At 35.3% G+C, this 18,915-nt stretch overlaps 1 protein-coding gene across 1 annotated transcript in view; it reads right to left on the minus strand.

The window, feature by feature from the left end:
• Atr (ATR checkpoint kinase) overlaps window positions 1-18,390 on the minus strand; it is a 103,881-nt gene extending 85,491 nt beyond the window's left edge. Inside the window, exons 1-15 of the mRNA XM_026385019.2 lie at window positions 18,253-18,390; window positions 14,942-15,033; window positions 13,713-13,862; window positions 10,233-11,110; window positions 9,123-9,301; window positions 8,385-8,576; window positions 7,694-7,884; window positions 6,966-7,118; window positions 5,381-5,573; window positions 4,989-5,251; window positions 3,562-3,752; window positions 3,380-3,480; window positions 2,921-3,092; window positions 1,737-1,907; window positions 43-237 (exon numbers count right to left, since the gene is read on the minus strand). Of these exons, the coding sequence (XP_026240804.2) occupies window positions 43-237; window positions 1,737-1,907; window positions 2,921-3,092; window positions 3,380-3,480; window positions 3,562-3,752; window positions 4,989-5,251; window positions 5,381-5,573; window positions 6,966-7,118; window positions 7,694-7,884; window positions 8,385-8,576; window positions 9,123-9,301; window positions 10,233-11,110; window positions 13,713-13,862; window positions 14,942-15,033; window positions 18,253-18,311 (3,180 nt within the window). The 5' untranslated portion in view covers window positions 18,312-18,390. The remainder of the gene's footprint in view (window positions 1-42; window positions 238-1,736; window positions 1,908-2,920; window positions 3,093-3,379; window positions 3,481-3,561; window positions 3,753-4,988; window positions 5,252-5,380; window positions 5,574-6,965; window positions 7,119-7,693; window positions 7,885-8,384; window positions 8,577-9,122; window positions 9,302-10,232; window positions 11,111-13,712; window positions 13,863-14,941; window positions 15,034-18,252) is intronic.
• Between the last annotated feature and the right edge of the window lie 525 nt (window positions 18,391-18,915).

Here is an 18,915-nt window from a genome sequence, read left to right on the forward strand (position 1 = left end):
ACTTAAAACAAAAGAATAAAACATATACAAATATTCAATTACCTTCAGATAATGAAGCGCACGTTCTAATTCATCTTTGGAACAAGAACAAACCAAATGAGAAAAAATATATTTGAAGTTATTTATTAAAATCTCTCTACGATTGACATTTAATTGTTTTCCTAAGGTTCGAATGAGAGCAGAAGCTGCAGGGCTTGCTTTGGCAGCAAGGTCAGGCAGTAAAACTTGTAAAGTCCTCTGAAAAAGAATACAGAAGTTACTAAAAAGTACATTTGTCTGTGTGATAAAATATTCACATAAGCTATGTACAAAAATGCCATACACATTTGGAGTCCAGATATAACTTGAATTTGAATTCAGATTTACCATTTATTTACTTGTCTGGTATCAAGTGAGCATCTGCTATGATTCAGGCACTGTAGATATTATAAAACAAGCAAAGTGCCTGGTGGCATAGAAGGTGGAGACACACAATAACAAAGAAGATCATTTCTCATGAGTATGTGTTAAAATCCACACATGCTCTAAGGTAAAGAAGTCTTAAGTCTGATGAAGTCTTTAACTTATATGTAAAGAAGAAAATCTTTTAACATATCTAACATAGCAATACTACAACAAGTCTATCTTCATTGGGGTCTATTTTCTTTAAGATCTTATTCATAAAATATACATGAAACCCAAAGATAAAATGGTTGGCCTTTCATTTATTCTACACGTACCTAATGAATACTTACTGCATGTCAATCACTATTTTAAGTACTAGAGATATAACAATGAACAAGACTCACACTTTGCCTTCAGAGACCATCTTACTTGAGTTATGCTTCCAACTTAAATATTAACACTACAAGACTTCTAAAATCTTTTAAGATAGTTTCTACAAAGTTATCATAATTACTATGTTAGAATGATTATGTAATATTCTGTGACCTAAAATTAGACACTTAATTTCTTCTTTGCTACTTGGACACTGTTGCAATAAACATCTGTATTTTTTGGTTCCCAGAGTAGAATTAATAGCATACTAGTATGAACTGCTATTATAATTTATTGTTAAGAGTAACAATATATCTTGCTTTTTGGAAAGGATAAGAAGATAATCTATTTTTTTTTCTTTTTCCTGTTACTGGGGATTGAATCCAGGGGCACTTTACCACTGAACTCTATCCCCACCCCTTTTTGTTTTTTTGGGTCTCATTAAGTTGTCCAGCAGGCCTCAAACTTGCAATCCTTCTGCTTTGGTCTCCCAAGTGGCTGGGATCACAGGTGGGTGCCACCAGGCCCAGCATCTACTCTTTTCACCTTTTAAATATCAGCCCAGTGAATTTCAAAGATTTCTCAAACCATATCATACTACAAATTTTTCATTTGAATTCATAGCAGATCACCTATACCACTAGTTTTGTACATTAATACTCCAACTCCTCAAAGGGAGAAATGATCATATTAGTCTTTGAATTATCAATAGAACCAAAGGCTCAACTACTTCACTGAATGAATTTGCACAGCCAAACCTACAGAGCAGTAACTTAAAATCAATAGGGACTTAAGTTTTATAGGATAATAAAAACAAAACATGTAAATTTGAAAATCTAGGATCCTTATGCTCCTTAATGTATTTGCCAGATTTCTTGAAAAAAAAGGGAAGAAATAAAGAAAGGCCGACAATATAATGAATAAAATACTGAATTAATAAAATACTGAATCAATTAAGTAAACTATACATTGCAACTCACTGTAAGGAAACGATTAAGGTCAGGAAAGTCAAAAACATTGGCAATTTCAGATAAGGTATTTAAAGTCATTTCTCTCTGGTGAGCTACATCTTGTTTTCGCATCTCAGCATTCTGGCAAGGAGTACTTGGAAGTGCTGTCATCTGACTGGAGTGAAGAGATTCTACCAAAAACTAGAGCAAAAACAATTTTATTATTATTAGAAATTTTAATGCTTTTTCATCTAACATAAAGGGTAGTCAGTGTTCTACATTGCTTGAATTGACTCATTGAATATAACCTTAATGAAATGGATTATGTCATAACTCCCTTTTACAGATGAAGTAACAAGGCTTATTTTAAAAACTTGAATACCATGCAAACAATTATATCACAAATATAGGATAAAACTAATATTTTAGTATAGACTACCCTTTCAGCCATTCACTGAACATACTTTTCTGAAAACAAAGTGTGCTATCTATAACATCAAGGCATACAATTTTATTATTGCCTAAAAGGCTAAAAAAAAAGGATTCTCCCCTAAAGATTAATAATGGTGTGATAATTCAATAAATCATCATAAGATAACTTGTCCCAGGCCGGGGTTATGGCTTAGCGGTAGAGAACTCGACTCACACGTGCAAGGCCCTGGGTTTGATCCTCAGCACCACATAAAAATAAATAAATAAAATAAAGTTATTTTTAAAAAAAAGATGACTTTTCCCTCTCTCTTTTTTTTTTTAAGAAATAGAGAGAATTTTTAAAATTTTTTTTCTTTTTTTTTTTAGTTTTTGGTGGACATAACATCTGTATTTTATTTTTATGTGGTGCTGAGGATTGAACCCAGTGCCCCGCGCATGCCAGGCGAGCGCACTATCGCTTAAGCCACATCCCCAGCCCTTCCCTCTCTTATTTACAATCTACGTCTTCAGATCAACATGCTAAAATATGAAATGGCAACATAAAAACATGATTTTAAAATAATATTATAAAGCAAGCAAAATAACACATGGACACATGTTCTTTCTTTCTTTCTTCAGATGTTGCCTAGGCTGAACTCAAACTGGGCTCAAGCAAACCTCCCACCTCCACCTCCCAAGCAACTATAGGTGAGCACCACCATAGCCAGTTTTATTTATTTAGTTTTTCAAACTCTTAGAAAGTACTGCTATTACCTATAGTCAAGATGAATACTGATTCTCACCTGACAGATGGGTTTCTTATACTGACTGAAAAAACTTTGCAGTTTAACACTTTTAGCTGCAACCAGAGCTCTAATTTCTGTATATGCTGCTCCAGAGATAGACGCTGACTTAGATAACAAACAATGCAATAAGTGCAACAGTGCAAAAGGTACCAAATCTCCTTTTGCTGCCCTAAAATTTAAAAACAAACAAACATGTATATGTATAATCAATGCCTCCGAAACAAATGAAAACCCACAAATATAAACATGCTGAATCCCATTTTTAACAAGTAATATCAAATACCTCGCATTCATTGTCTTTTTTTTTTTTTTTTTGCAGTGCTGAGGATCAAACTCAGATCCTCGTGCATGTTAGGTAAGCACTCTACTACTAAGCTACATCCCCAGCCCTCACTGTCACTTATAGCAGGAATATGACAATGATAAAATAAAGAATACAAATGCTGCCAAATGTACCTTCCAATGTCCCCTGTTGTAAGAATCAAGGTATCCTTCAACTCATTATTTCTTGATATTTGGGCATGTGTATATGCTTCCTTCATCCTTAAGACAAATAGCTAGAATAAAATTAAACTAGTTAAAAAAAAAAAACTTAGAGATAGATTTATAACCCAAATGTTAAAAATAAAAATATTAACCTCTTTTATAAATCCATCTTCAGAACCCAAGGCTTCCAATATATGTTTGATATTTCCACTAAAAGCCACTCTAACATCCTTGTCTGGATCTTCCATTAAGTTTAATAAAGTTCCAAGAACTGCTTTAACATCTGTTTCATCTTCTCTAAAATCAAGATGTTTACAAATATGATGTAGATTATCTATGAAAGCTAAAGGGAGAGAGTACACATTACCTAATGTGACACATTAAATATCAAAGTTATACTGTAAAAATATTGTCAATAAACAACATACTGATGAACATTCCCAAGTTCCTTTATATGCCAACACTTAATATTCGAATATACATACCACACAGAATTAAAATAAGATGTTTATAAACTTGAATTGCTTTATATTTATGCCATAAATGACTAAAATCAAAAATAAATTCCAAATTTTTAAGCTACAAATAATCCTTTTTAGATTTTATAAATAATTGTATGTTACCATGCAGACTTAAGCACATTTCACTAATTCAAACAACCTTGAACTAAGAGGATTTTTTTTATAGTGCATTATACTTATACATAATATTGGGGTTCATTTTGACATAATCATACATGCATGGAATATAATTTGCTCCACTTCAGGGAAATCTCTATTGTTAAAATTACAAGATTTAGGGGGCTGTGGATGTGGCTCAAGCGGTAGCGCGCTCGCCTAGCATGCGCGCGGCCCGGGTTCGATCCTCAGCAGCACCACATACCAACAAAGATGTTGTGTCCGCCGAGAACCAAGAAAAAAAAAAATGAATAAATGTTAAAATTCTCTCTCTCTCTCTCCCTCCCTCTCACTCTCTCTTTAAAAAAAATAAATAAATAAAAAATAAAAAAATAAAAAAATAAAATTACAAGATTTAGGGGCCCTAAAACTACCTATTATCTATTGCTTTGAAAACTTGGGAACAATTTCCAACTTACTGCCTAAACAAATGAATTTTTCTAGTATTTGTACAAATTTCATGCTCCCCCCAAAAGTCACATTTTATTAACCCTGGAAAGTAGCCAAAAGATACTATCTACAGACCTCAGTTGGGCAAGGTAATCTATTTGAAGTTCTAAAGGTTCAAGGTGGTTACGGGACACAATAAGATGGTCTCTGGTATCACTGAAGAAAATACATAATATTGAACCTTACGATATTATACCAACTTTCAGGTTTGCCCCCATTAGACTCTCAAATCACAAGAACATTTTAAAAATCAAAAAATCATTTATCTTATTAGTTTTGCGATAATCTAATACCAGTCCCATACCATTTATATTCAATCATTACTGAGCATTCAATCTATCAAGCATATAACTTGTTATAATCTTTTAAGGCTTCAGACTAATTCTGTCATCAATATGAAAACTGCAACTTTAATAGTATTTTAAAATATTAAGTAAATCATAACCACTCACCAAGTTTTACTGGACTAGGTGTTTTTTTTTTCAATAGGAAAAGGAATGGCTTGCAAATAGAAGCTTTTAGTTGAGAAGAGGAACATTCATGTTGAGAAATAGCTTTCAGGCTTTTACAGAAGAGGTCCACATTTCCATGTTCAGAGAAAGGTTCTATTAAAGAACTTGTCAAATAAAACACGCCATGAAGAGTACAGACCAGCTGACCAAGTATAGAAGCAAATTCTTTCTTGACAACGTCAGTATCATCTTTGACTTTATCTCTGGGGAAAAAAGAAAAAGTACTAAGTCATCTTGCTTACAATGAGCAATAAACAAATATTTACATATATAGCCAGAGAATTGAGTCTTCCAATCAAGTGATACATTCAAATTAAAATCTTATTACGCACATAAGAATCTTGGGAACTCTGTTACAAGGATTCTTCTGCTGCAGTAAGATAAAAAATCCATTAACACAACTAGCCCGGATTATTTCATGGGAGCTCTGCAAAGCCCAGTTGTAAACTGCTGTTCTCCATTCAAGGAATATTCTTCGTGGAAACAGAGTTAGAAGAAACACACATCTTGACTGTGCCTGTGGTGCTGAGAAAATTAAGTTTATTAAACAAGATTTCTAACAGTGTTAATTGAAAATCATCTACCAGAGAGTAAACAAACAAACAAGTTAGTTATCTTTGTAAAATTTTCTTCTTTTTCTAGGTAACAAAAATTTACTGCCCAAGAATGTCAACCAGTGAGATGTAAAACAACTCTCATGTTCTGCTAACAGGGGTGTAGACCGGCACATCTTTGGGGAACAATATTACAGAACAGAGTTATGGGTGTGCAAACTCTACAACCCAACAATTTCACTCCTGGAAGTCACCCTGAAATACTGATTCTCAGACTTTAATATGCACATGGATTGCCTGATCTTGTTAAAAAATGCAGATTCACAATCAGAAGTTCTAGATGCAGCATAAGCTTCTCTTTTTCTAATAAGTTCCCAAATGGTGGTAAAACCAAACTCAAACAGCAAGCCCTGGACTTTGTCATTTATAAAAACTTTCATTGAAATTGTGTTTGTAATTGTGAAAACAATTTGATCGCCCACCAAAAGGAGAACTGATAGTGTTTGTTCTACAGTTACCTACTTTTCAGAAGTTTAAATAAAATACCAGTTCCATGTATTACCATGGATAAATCTCATAAAGCTAATGTTGAATAATAAAATGCAAGTTGTAAAAAAAAATAGAATTCTACCTATTATTTGGAGAAAAATACATCTATAGTAAAAGTAATAAAATATTTATCAGAACAGTAAAACACCTAATTCAGAACAGTAGTTATCACTAGGGAAAGAATGAGGGGAATAAAACTGGGGAGGGACAATAGAAGGGCTTCCATTACATCCATAACATTTTTACTTCTTTTTTTGTTATAGTTTACCCCTCACCCCACACTAGGATTAAACCCAGGGTTTTTGCACATGCTAGGCAATGCTCTACCATTTGGCTACATCCCAACCCTTTTTATTTTGAAACAGGATCTCTCTAAGTTACCTAGTCTGGCTTCAAACTTGGAATAATTCTCCTGCCTAAGCCAAAGTAGCTGGAATTACAGGTATGTACCACCACGCCCAGCTAACATTTCAATTCTTAAAATGGGAGGCTGATATAAGAAACTTTGGTGTATTACTCTCCATTTTTTTTTGTATTTCTCAAATATTTCATAAGTTTCTTAAATGAACATCAAGATATTTAAGAATATATTTCAAACTTTTTTACAGAAAGTAAAGAAATGAGATATATGGGGCAGACTTTCATTTGTTACTTTGAATATATTTAATTCCTTTCTGAATTATAAAAGTATACCCCCTCTATTAATTATTGAAAAAATGATAGTAATAAGTGTCATAAACTGTACAGTGATAAATTAAAACAAAGCAAAACAAAACAAACTACACTCATAAGACATAAATTTGTGACCACTTACAGCAACTATCTGAAATCCTCTGGCTTAATGTTAGAAGACTAGTGGCAAAAGTAGTCAGCTTTAAAGAATCATCATCAGAATGGGAATAAATCCATGGAAGTGACAGCATTCCACATAAATCTTCCAGAATGTGATCTTCAAATGAATTTTTTACTACAGAAGCACAAAATAGAACATAAATTATACTTATTCCTTAACCATATCTAACTTTTGTCTTTTTTCAGTAAAAATATATATATAGGGAACATCAAATGGAATTATAATAAACATTCAATAAGCAGGGGTTCTTAATGTAAAAGGCCATGAATAATGCTCTTCCTTTTTCTTTTTTGGTGTAGGGATCAAACCCAGGGCCTTGTGCATACAAGGTATACAATCTATCACTAAGCTGTACTTCCATCCCTAGGAATGATGTTCTGAGGTCTGTGAAGCCAAACAAATTAAATGTAACTTTATAAAAATATTCATCTATGCACTATTTAAAAGAGTTCTTCAAATTTTCATATTTAAAAATAATCTTAAGTTATAAGTAAATTTCTATTGACTAAAATAAAAATATTATAAAAATAAGTTTGAAACTAAGAAATTATTAACAATCTTAACTGATCAAAATCAAGAAATATCTTCTGGGTAGTCCTAACACTTGTATATTTAGGCTTCAGGCAAAAACAAAAGCCTATTTCTACACTGATCAAGGCTATTCCGATCTAGTGATTATTTGTACTCACCTTGCATATAAATCAAAGCATCATAAATTTTCACCACATTATCAATGACTATCTCCAGTTGAGGTTTCTGAATAGATTCTAACAAATTCCTACAGCTCTTAATCACTTTTGTGTAAAAATCCAAAGACATCCAAGTTATCAGTACTGAAGATTTATTTTCACATTTGTGCTGACAGTCCTTGAAATTATGGCTGCAATAAGTACATTTTTTAGGAGACATTAGAATTAAGATGAATTTTGATATTGTCAAACATAATACTATAGCAAAGATTAAAGAATAGTATAAAACAAACCTATAACAACTTTAAAAACAAAAGAAAACAAACAAGCTAATTAATATCTTTATTACTATTTTAGGTTTATAATAACTTTATGTTGGTTTCAATCACTCTTCTGATTTAGGAATTAAAATTAATCAGGGATCCTTAAATGTGGTATCACCAGGCTCAAAAATTACTGAACACATGTCTGCACAATTATTAACTGGTTTAGTAAATCTTTTCTTCTTTCTGTGCACACTTAGCACAGTGCCTAGCATTTAGTAGGCATGCAGCAGAAAACAAACTCATAGACTTAACTGAAAAGTTTGTGTCCCAAGGTCACAAATGAAGTTAATAAAAAGGTCTCCTTCAACAGTAAATCCAAATTCATTATAGGAAACCCACCCAGAAAATACAAGAAGTTGTTTTACCAGTCCATGTTTTGATGACAACAGTGAACAGTACACAGAGCAGTCAGTTGTAAGATAACAGTGATTCCTTCTAAAGCCTCAATAACAGGATTCTTCAGACTACTACATTCAAGGGAAATCTGAAGGGATTCAGCTTTTTGTTTCAGTGCATTCCATAATATGCTTTTTTTGTTCATATCCACATGTTTAATTCTATAATTAATTACAATGACAGTAAAAAGAGATATTAAATATAAGTCCGGTTAAAACATGAAACATGGGACTGAGGATCTAACTTAGAGGTATAGTACATGCTTAGCATATGCAAGGCTCTGGGTTCAATCCTCAACATCAAAACAAAAACAATGAAACATATTTAAACAAAAATGCCATGTAACATGAACTTTTATCTATACTAAGACAAACTTAAAACAATGCTCAGGCTGGCTGAAATATGACAATTCTTTGGCTATGTTACAAAAAAAAAAGGTTTACTTGCTAACATTTGAAAAGTTATTGATAGATGCACATTTCAGAGATATTTCATATATTAATTAAATAGGCATGTAAAAACATTCAAAGTAACTACATTTAGCCATGTAGAACTATTAAAACAAGAACTATTAAAACATTCTAAGCATTCCTTTGACTACGTTAGAATGATGTTTTTTGTCTATTTAAATCAAAGTACTTAACTAAAGCTGATTTTTAAAGTGAATAAAATTTAAATGACTAAATACAAACTGAATAAGGTCATACTCTTCCGACTGTTTCGATGCTCTTTTGAAAGAACTTAGAGAGGAGCTGAGTCTACGTCTTTTGGGTGATATTCCATCACTATTAGTGCCAAGATTTTCCTGTTGAGCTTGGCACTGTATTTCCTCAATGATCTCCATACTTTCCATTTTCAAGGCTGCATAAAGTGGGCCCAACAAGTACTGAAGAAACAAAAATAATTTCAAAAACTATCTCTTAGAAAATATGTCTATATTACAGGCAGCAAAAATGCATTAGGTGTTAGCTACATGTTTTCAAGTAAATTTAGTAAACTATTTTGGGGGGCTGGGTTGTAGCTCAATGGTAGAGTGCTTGCCTACCATACATGAGGCACTGGGTTCAATTCTTAGCACCACATAAAAATAAATAAAATAAAAGCACTGTGTCTATCTACATCTAAAAAAATTAATAAATAAATTTTAAAACAAAATATTTTGGAGGTTTCTATAAGGCAAACCAAACACCCAAGTTAATCTTTATTATTTCACAGTCCATAGATCAATGATAGGTCTATATTTTAGAAGGCTTATAACAAATCCTTCTCTCTATAATCTGTTTTTCCCCTACCAAAATGCTACAAAAAAAAATTCTATAACAGAATTAATTTTTCCATACTATAAATCAAACAAGATTTCTAGATAATATGAACTAAAATGCTTAAACAAGTTACTACTACACATCTGAATATTTTATTACCTGACTTCCAGTTTAAACAAGAAAGAGGGCATAATTTGGCATGACTAATTATTCATAGATTTTATAAGTGATTGATTATAACATGTCAAAGATAAAAATCTATGTGAGTGATCAAAGTCTGCAATTAAGTTTATAACTAGCCCTATTTCAAATAATAATGTAGCAAATTTACCCTTCACTTTAAAACATTCTACTCTACTGGCAGTTCATTAACAATGAACAAATACTTCAGAAATCAAAGTAAAAATCCAATAGGAAGCCAGACTAACCCATGAAAATCATTATATCTTCAATATATTATAAAAGATACTCTACTTTCTCATTATATCTTGTACATATACATACATTTAAGTGAACAAAATACACACTGTACAAGTAACTTTAAGAATTACTCACCTTTACATCTGCCTGAACTCCAATAACATCTGCAAGAGCTCTACAAATATTTCCTACATAGACCTTCCTGACTTGTAAAGCAGATTCATACCCAGCTGGCACAAACTTTATGAAATACTGCAGTAAATGACACAAAGCTGCTTTTAGCAAATCAGACTTGAGCCGCATAAGCACACCATCTTCAAACATGACACAGAGTTTTTCCAGCAGCATATTTAAATAGACAGGTTCAATATTTCTATAAGCTTCTGCTTCAAAAGGGAAGAGTGTCTTTATAAGTTTTGATAATGGCTCTTCATACAGTTTTAAGTGATCAGCATCCATTTCTACAAGATGTTTTAACAATTCCAAAAATGAGCTGAAGAAAGCACTGGCTGGTTGTGCTGGTAGTCCTCCAAGTTCAAAGAGTTCAGTTACAAGGCTTATTGCTAAGCATTTAACTTTTGGACTACCATACTCTAGGAGAACACAACCTATTTGCCAAAGAAAGAGTTCTTGCCTTCTAAAAAACACAGTTGCAATAATACGAATAAGAACCATTAATAGAGTGACTTCAATACATTCTAAATTTTGTATGCTAACAAACTGCAAAGGAGCTGGTTGTAAATATTCCATATGTTCATCTAATTGGCTTAAAAATCGGTTAAAGACCACTGGCCATTCCACAACGTCTCCCATCGCACTTCTTCTGTGGAGGCAAATCAAGTCTTCAAAAAGATATAATAATTCCTTTGTGAGTACCCCAAAAATAGTAGGACTCTTGCTTTTAAAAAGAAATAATAATGAGCAGATAACTTCACAGATTTTCTTGTGTAACATGTGACAGGATGGAGTTGCTGCAATCCTTAAAAGTCTTGTGATGATCCAATTACTGAATTCTTTAAAGTAAACAAAAAGATGATCAGTAAGTATATCAGAAGTGTTAATTTGCTAAATGCGCAAAGACTGATTTTTAAAAGAATAAACTTAAATAACAGTCTCTATTCCTTACACAATGGAAACATAACAGTAGTTTTGAATATCATCTTTAATAGCTTCTTAGCCTTTTGTGTACAATCAAGAAGAATATCAACTTTGAGTCAGACAGATAAGGTCCTAGCTTGTCACTTACTAGTTGCCTGAACTTTGCATTTTTGGAACCTCTGTAACATCATCTACAAAAGGAGAATAATGATATCTATGCTATGGGCTGCTGTAAGGGTCAAATAAGATGTGTGTGAAATATGCAGGATAGTTCCCAAAGTATAATAAATGTTCAACATATGGTAGTTATTATCACTTCTTCAAAAAAGATTTATTGAGTGGAGGGCTAGAGGTATATAGCTCAGTGGCAGAGCAATTGTCTAGTGTTAAGGCCCTGGGTTGAAAAGGGAAGAGTGTCTTTATAAGTTTTGATAATAACTCTTAGTTACTTTTGTGCTCCCCTAGCACACACACACAAAAAGATCAAGTGGTAACTCTGTCCCAGGATAAATCATCATAGTCGTGTCCACACAAACCCTATAGAATTCTCGAACTTTTTGACTACAACTAAGAAATATATTTTATATCATGGCTCAGTATATTTACTTTACTTAAACATATGAAATAAAACTTTTATGAACTTTAAACAGTACTTATACACATTACATTCAATGTACCTTATTTCTAGTCTACTTTATCTTATCTTGAATGCCAAAACTCCTTAAAGTAATTTCATAACCCATTAGTCAGTTTACAAAATATCATAGCAAAGAATATGGACAAACAGCCAGGTGTGGTGGTGCACGACTGTAATCCCAGCAGCTCGGAAGGCTGAGGTAGGAGGATCATGAGTTCAAAATCAGCCTAAGCAACTTAGTGAGGCCCTATCTCTAAATAAAATACAAAAAAGGGCTGAGGCTATGGCTCAGTAGTTATTGCCCCTGGGTTCAATCTTTGGTACCAAAAAAAAAAAAAAAAAAGAATACGAGAGGCTGGGGTTGTGGCTCAGTGGTAGAGTACTTGCCTCACATGTTCAAGACCCTGGGCTTGATCCTAGGCACCACATAAAAATAAATAAATAAATAAACAATACCTTTAATAAATAAAGGTATTGTGTCCGACTACAACTAAAAAATAAATATTAAAAAAAAGAGTATAAACAAACAGGTGATTATAATGGTTTAACAATCATAGTAGAAGAAACACAGAATGCTAGTACTAAAACAGCACAAAGAAATAGCAACCCAGCCAGTCCTGGGAAATCAGCAGTAAAAGAAAAAAGCTTTTGGAGGACATGCTATTAAAGTTGAGTCTTGAAGTGTTAAAATTTAAAATACTTCATTATATGGGGGGCGGACAGGAAGCTTGCTTTGCATCTCTTTATTAGGAGACCAATGAAGAGATAAAAGTTGGAATAATAAGAATTAAGCATAGAAAAAAGCCTCAAAATATAGAAAAAAAATGTCAGCAAGTTTTTTTTTAAATTAACTATCTGCCTTTTTTTATATTTATTTTTTAGTTGTAGTTGGATACAATATCTTTAATTAATTAATTAATTTTTTTGTGGTGCTGAGGATGGAACCCAGGGCCTCTCCCGTGCTAAGTGAGTGCTCTACCACTGAGACACAACCCCAGCCTCAATTTTTTAAAAAATATTTTTTAGTTATTGATAGAGCTTTATTTTATTTATTTATATGTGGTTCTGAGAATCCAACCCAGTGCCTCACACTTGCCAGGCAAGTGCGCTACCGCTGAGCCACAGCCCCAAACAAGTTTTTTTTGCAATATTTTATTTTTTTTAGTTGTTGATGGACACAACATATTCACTTATTTATATGCAATGCTGAGAATTTAACCTAGTGCCTCACACGTGAGGCAAGTGCTTTAACCCTGAGCCACAACCCCAGCAAGCCCAGCAGCAAGTTTTTTTCTTAAAGCCAAATAGTAAATATTTTTTACTTGAGTGCCCAAGTTGCCTTTGTAGTGATTACAAATGGGCATAGCTGTGCTCCAGAATAAGAAATTATCTAGAAAAAAAAAAAAATACCAAAAACAGAAAAAAGAAAACTGTGCCGAAATGTTCAATGGCAAATGAACTTCTGCTCTAAGTATTTAGCATTATGATAATAAAAATAAAGTTATATGAGATAAAAATAACCAATACCACTACTGCTTTATTCCCTCAATTTCTATCAAACCTGACTCAAAAGTACAGCCATAGTCATGTGCAGTAGTGTACACCTGTAATCACAGAGACTCTGGAGGCTGAGGCAGGATAATTACAAGTTTGAGACAAGCTTAGGCAAGCCTCAGAAACTTAGCATAATCTGGTCTCAAAAAAACAAGCGTGTGGGATTGGGGGTTGGGGTGCTGGGGATCATCGGTAAAGTACCTTGGGTTCAATTCCTGGTATCACACACACTTATAGTGCAATCACATACTTGATAGTTCAAAAGAGCAGAAAAGGGTAGATTTCAATAAAATAGACTGTGGATGACTGCAGATGAATGCACTCACCAATACAACTGCCTTTGGTCTCATGTTGCCACTGGCTTCCATTCACATTTACAAACATAAGTGGGGAGGATTTCATGATATGCTGGATGAAATCAAGCAACATCACAGAGGTTGGCTGAGAGTCAGTTTTCTTTACAAGTTCTAGAGCAACTAAAATAATAAGAGATAATTTTAGAGCCTTGACAAATTAAACAGCAGATTTTACGTTAAGAAACCAGACTGGTGATCAGAATTATGTCCAGCATAGTGTTCAATGGTAAATCGATAGAGCTACAAACACTACAGCATTATCTAATTTTAAATGTTTAATAATAACTTGCATTCACCTATCATAATTCCATTCAGCAAATGTGTGTTACAGGATTACAATATACCAGGCACTATGCTAAAATATAAAGATTAAAATAAAATCTCATAATCCAGGAGGAGTCAAGCAAATAAATAATAATATAATATGGTAACTGCACTTGTCTAGAAAAGAAAAAACAGGTATCTCGGAAGACACACTGAAGGAATTTCTAGATGAGAAGCTGGTCAAGCACAGGGGAAGGCAAATGGTCTAAACAGAGGGAGCACTTTGTGAAAACACATCTTGCAAGTAGTCAAAATCCTTTGTGCTTTTTTTCAGAAACCTTAACTATGCTGATTGAAAAAAGAAAGGCTAAATGGTTACCATATCATAAAAACTGTGCCAAATATGGAATGAAAATTATAAGCCCTAAGTGAAATGCCACTCTATAATAAAAACTCCATGTAATTTCAAGAGATATGACACCTTCTTAGACTGCCACAATCAATAAAGAGTTGATTCAACAACTTACAGGGCTAGGGTTGTGGCTCAGCAGTTGAGCTCTTGCCTAGCATGTGTGAGGCACTGGGTTAGATCCTCAGCACTATATAAGAATAAATAAATAAAATAAAGGTATTGTGTCCAACCACAACTAAAATATAAATATTAAAAAAAAACAACTTACAGAATTCTAGTACCTCTTGAAAACAAAAGTAGCTACTCATTTAAAGAGTTTTTCCATACACAAGAATAAGAAACAACAACACAAAATTTCTCTGTGGCACTTGCTATATCTCTACCATTGGCACAAAATACTGCTAAAAAATAAGGGTCACTTGATCAAAGCTGGCCAAATATATTTCACGTATAATATGATTTACATTACTAATAGAAAAACAGAATTATTTTAAGTTTACATAAGAAATAACTGCTTTCTTACCAACATTTACATCTGTAAGTATTCGATCAATGAACTGACATAGAATTTGTCTTGGCTTCTGTACAACTGTATTATATTCCTCTGGCATGGCACTAAAATACAAATAAAAAGCTTTTAATCCAAAATTCTCTACAGTTGAACTTATCAAATGTGCTTAGTTTCAATGTTGACATATGAAGTATCGTTCTGCTTAAAAAAGAGAAAATCTAAATTCCTATCTATATAGAAGGGGGAAAAAGACATGCAAAATGACATCACAGAGATTCAAAGTGTAGAATCTAGACCTGCCCTGCCACTAGCTGCATATAGCTACTCAGCACTTCTCAAACTGTAATTCTATAGCCAATCAATAATAATTCACCATTTTTCTGTCCTCCTACTCCCTGGCAACCACCATTCCACTTTTCTTCCTCCATGAGTTTTATTACTATAGGTACCTCATGTAAGTGGAGTAGAACCATACTTATCTTATTTCACTTGGCTTGTCTTCAAAGTTCACTTATATTGTAGCATATGTCAGAATTTCCTTCCTTTTTAAGGCTGAATTACATTTCATTGTATGTACATATAAGATTCTGTTTATTCAATCATCTGTTGATGGATGCTTGAGTTGCTTCCATCTTTTGGGACTATAAACATGAGCAGAAAAATATCTGTCCAAGTCCCTGCTTTCAGTTCTTTGGGGTATATAGCCAGAAGATGTGGTGGATCATATGTAATTCTATGTTCAATTTTTTTTTTTTTTTTGTGGAACCCCCATAACATCATATCCCCACTAGCAACACATAAGGGTTCCAATTGTCCCAGATTCTCACCAACAATTTTCTTCTTGGTTTTTTAAAAAAATATGATAGTTATCACAGTAGGTATGAAATGGTATTTCCTTGTGCTTTTGATTTGCATCTCCCTAATGATTAATGAATGATATAAAAACATCTTTACACATGACCATTGGCTGTTTTTAGAACTTTGGGGAAATTTTATTTAAGCCCTTTGTCCATGTTTAATCAAGTTGCATTTTGTTGTTGTTGAGTTGTAGTTCTTTTTTAAAAAAATATATTTTTAACTGTAGTTGAACATAATATCAAATATTTTATTTATTTTTATGTGGAGCTGAGGATCGAACCCAGTGCCTTGCACATGCTAGGCAAGCGCTCCACTGCTGAACCACAACCCCAGCATTCTGCATATTAAACTCTATCAGATGCCTCTCTGGGCTAGAAATAGAAATTTGAAAATTACCAGTATATAGATAATATTGAAAGCAATCAGACTTGGTAAGACTACTTTGTAAGACAGCCAACATAAATAGGGCCAAGAACATAACCCAAAAGCAAATGGAGGAATAGTCAAAAATGACTCCCAGCTGAGCATGGTGGCAAACACTTGTAATATCAGCAATTTGGAAAGCTGAGGCAGTAAGACAGTAAGTCTGAAGCCCTCCTAGGCAACTTAGACACTGTCTCAAAATAAAAAATAAAAGAGGCTGGGAATGTAGCTAAGTGATAGAGCATCCCTAGATTCAACCTTTAGTACCACACATACCAGACTCCCAGATTTTTGGGTTGAAGAAATGAGTAAACTTGATATCACTTTCTAAGATATCCCCATTTCAGTAAATGAAAGGAATTAAAACATGGAGACGTAGTTCAGTGGTAAAGCATGTTCTTAGCATACATAATGCCTTATTTACTCTCCTGCGCCAAAAGAAAAATTAAATTACAAAAAAAGTTGGGAACATTGGGACACATGAAGAATTTGCATTGGACAAGTTGAGTCTTAATTACATGAAATTGCTAGTACATAATTGTGTTTGTGTGCAATTCTATAGAGGATCTGGTTTGGAGAAACTACTTGGATTCATCATATGGCAGACAGGAGTCAAAGGCAGGAGAGTGGAAAGATAACCCAGAAACTATTCAGAGTAAAGAATACTAACAGCAGAAACAAATGGGGCATTTGATGTAAATCCCTGACTTAGGGAGAGGGACCCACAAATTAGAACACCAACATCTCATTCTTTTTTTTCTCCCCCAAAAGTCTGTCATGGTTAAATAAGGGAGAAAAAAAAAAGAAGAAGAAGAAGAAAAAGACTTGATGGCCTGAATCTGAAACCTAGCCCTGACACCTGCTAGCTGTGGCTTTGGTTCTTCCAACTATTTTTCTTAATATATAAAAATAACATTGCCCCATACTAATCACGGAAATACTATGAAAATAGATAAATGAGTACTGAAGTAGTTGTAATAAAAAAAAGTCATGGCAATGAAAAACTATTAGACAATTCTCCATAAGTTTTTCTCTTCTTCTCTTGGAATGACTACAAACAACTGAAGGGTAACCTAAGCTCTACTGATGAAACATACTATTTATAAATCCAAGAAAACCGTAATCCCTGCTACTGAGGCAGGAAAATCCCAAGTTCGAGGTAGTGAGAACTGTCTCAGAATTAAAAATTTGTTTTAAAAGGCCTAGGGATGTAGCTCAGTGATAAAGCGCCTTTGGGGTGACCCTGGTATAGCAATCAAAACAAAACCACAGGGACGGGGGTACAGCCCAAGGGTAGAGCCTTGCCTAGCACGTGTGAGGCGCTGGGTTCGATCCTCAGCACCACATAAAGGTATTGTGTCCATCTACAGCTAAAAACAAAAGAAAAAAATAAAAAACAAGAACTGGTTTAACATGATGTTACTCTGGTGATTTATTGAAAACAGGCATATGTAAATGAAATATGACTTTCAAACTCTGGCAAGGCTGTGCACGCTTAGATTTTTGGTCCCTGTGTCCGAGCCCTCTGATTTCTAACTCCACTAACGGAGTACGGATTGGGCAATCGATGCCAAGAGACTTCAGAAGGGGCTTTCTTCACTCGGAAGAAATTCAACTGCCTTTTGCAGCTACCGATTTCCCTTGCCGAAATTCAAGAGCCGTGATTTTCCCTTCCAAAGCAGTTTTGGGGACAAAATATAAGCCAATGCCTCAAGGGACCATAAAGAAGAGAAACTGTCCCGAAAGCAATCTGCAGGGACACTTCCTTCCAGCCGCACCACACAGAACCTCCAGGTCGGGGCGAGCTCCCGGGCGCCCCCAAGGCCAAGCCGGGCCGGCTGACGCCCCGCTCCGCTCGGACCCGCTACCCGCAGGTCCGTCCCGACGCCCCCGCGTCCTCAGAACCGCCACTCCGCAGCAGGGGCACCCAAATCCGACGCCGGGCATTTTCCCCAGGACAGCGGCGGGAGAGGGAGACGTGAACCGCCAGCCGGCCCGGAGGAGGAGGATGCGGGACTCAAGACCGCCGGGCCTGGCCCTACCTGCCCAGCTCCCGCAGGGCCGGGATCATGGAAGCCAGCTCCAGACCCTGTTCACCCATGCTGAGCCAGCCCGCCACTCGTCAACCACGCCGCCGCGAGTTCCGGGTCTCCACAGCAGCCTCTGGTGGGATGGCGGGGCACCAGACGGGGCCTCGCGAGGCTCAAAACTCCTGCCGGAAGCTCCTGCCAACTTGGTTCATCAAACACTGTTTATTTTCCTCTTCGGACCCGGGGGAAGCCGGCAGGCCGCGGGGGCGGGGCGAGCAGGCAGAGAGGAGCGGGGCCAAGTTGCTCCAGTGTCTCGCGGGCTGTGCGGATTCGGAGCGGCTGGGCTCTGCCCCTGGGGCGCTCCACGCTGCAAAACCCTGAGCTGGGTAGGAAAGCCTGGAACGACCACCAACCCAGACTCCTCCTGGAGTCACAGAAGTGAGAACTGAAACAGCTCAGCAACCGAAGGCCAAGGGTTTCCCGGCACAACGCTGTCACATCTCAAAACGAGTGCTTCTCGCTTAGCCACCACTCTTGTCCAGGGTTTTTCTCCTGAGAGAATCTGGGGGGATTCGAGGCGCGGTGGCACATGCCCATAATCCCAGCGGCTCAGGCGGCTAAGGCAGGAGGATCGCGAGTTCAAAGCCTGCCTCAGAAATTGAACTCAATTTAAAT

This window comes from Urocitellus parryii, chromosome 2 (genome assembly GCF_045843805.1).
Source record: "Urocitellus parryii isolate mUroPar1 chromosome 2, mUroPar1.hap1, whole genome shotgun sequence".
Lineage (NCBI taxonomy): Eukaryota > Metazoa > Chordata > Mammalia > Rodentia > Sciuridae > Urocitellus > Urocitellus parryii.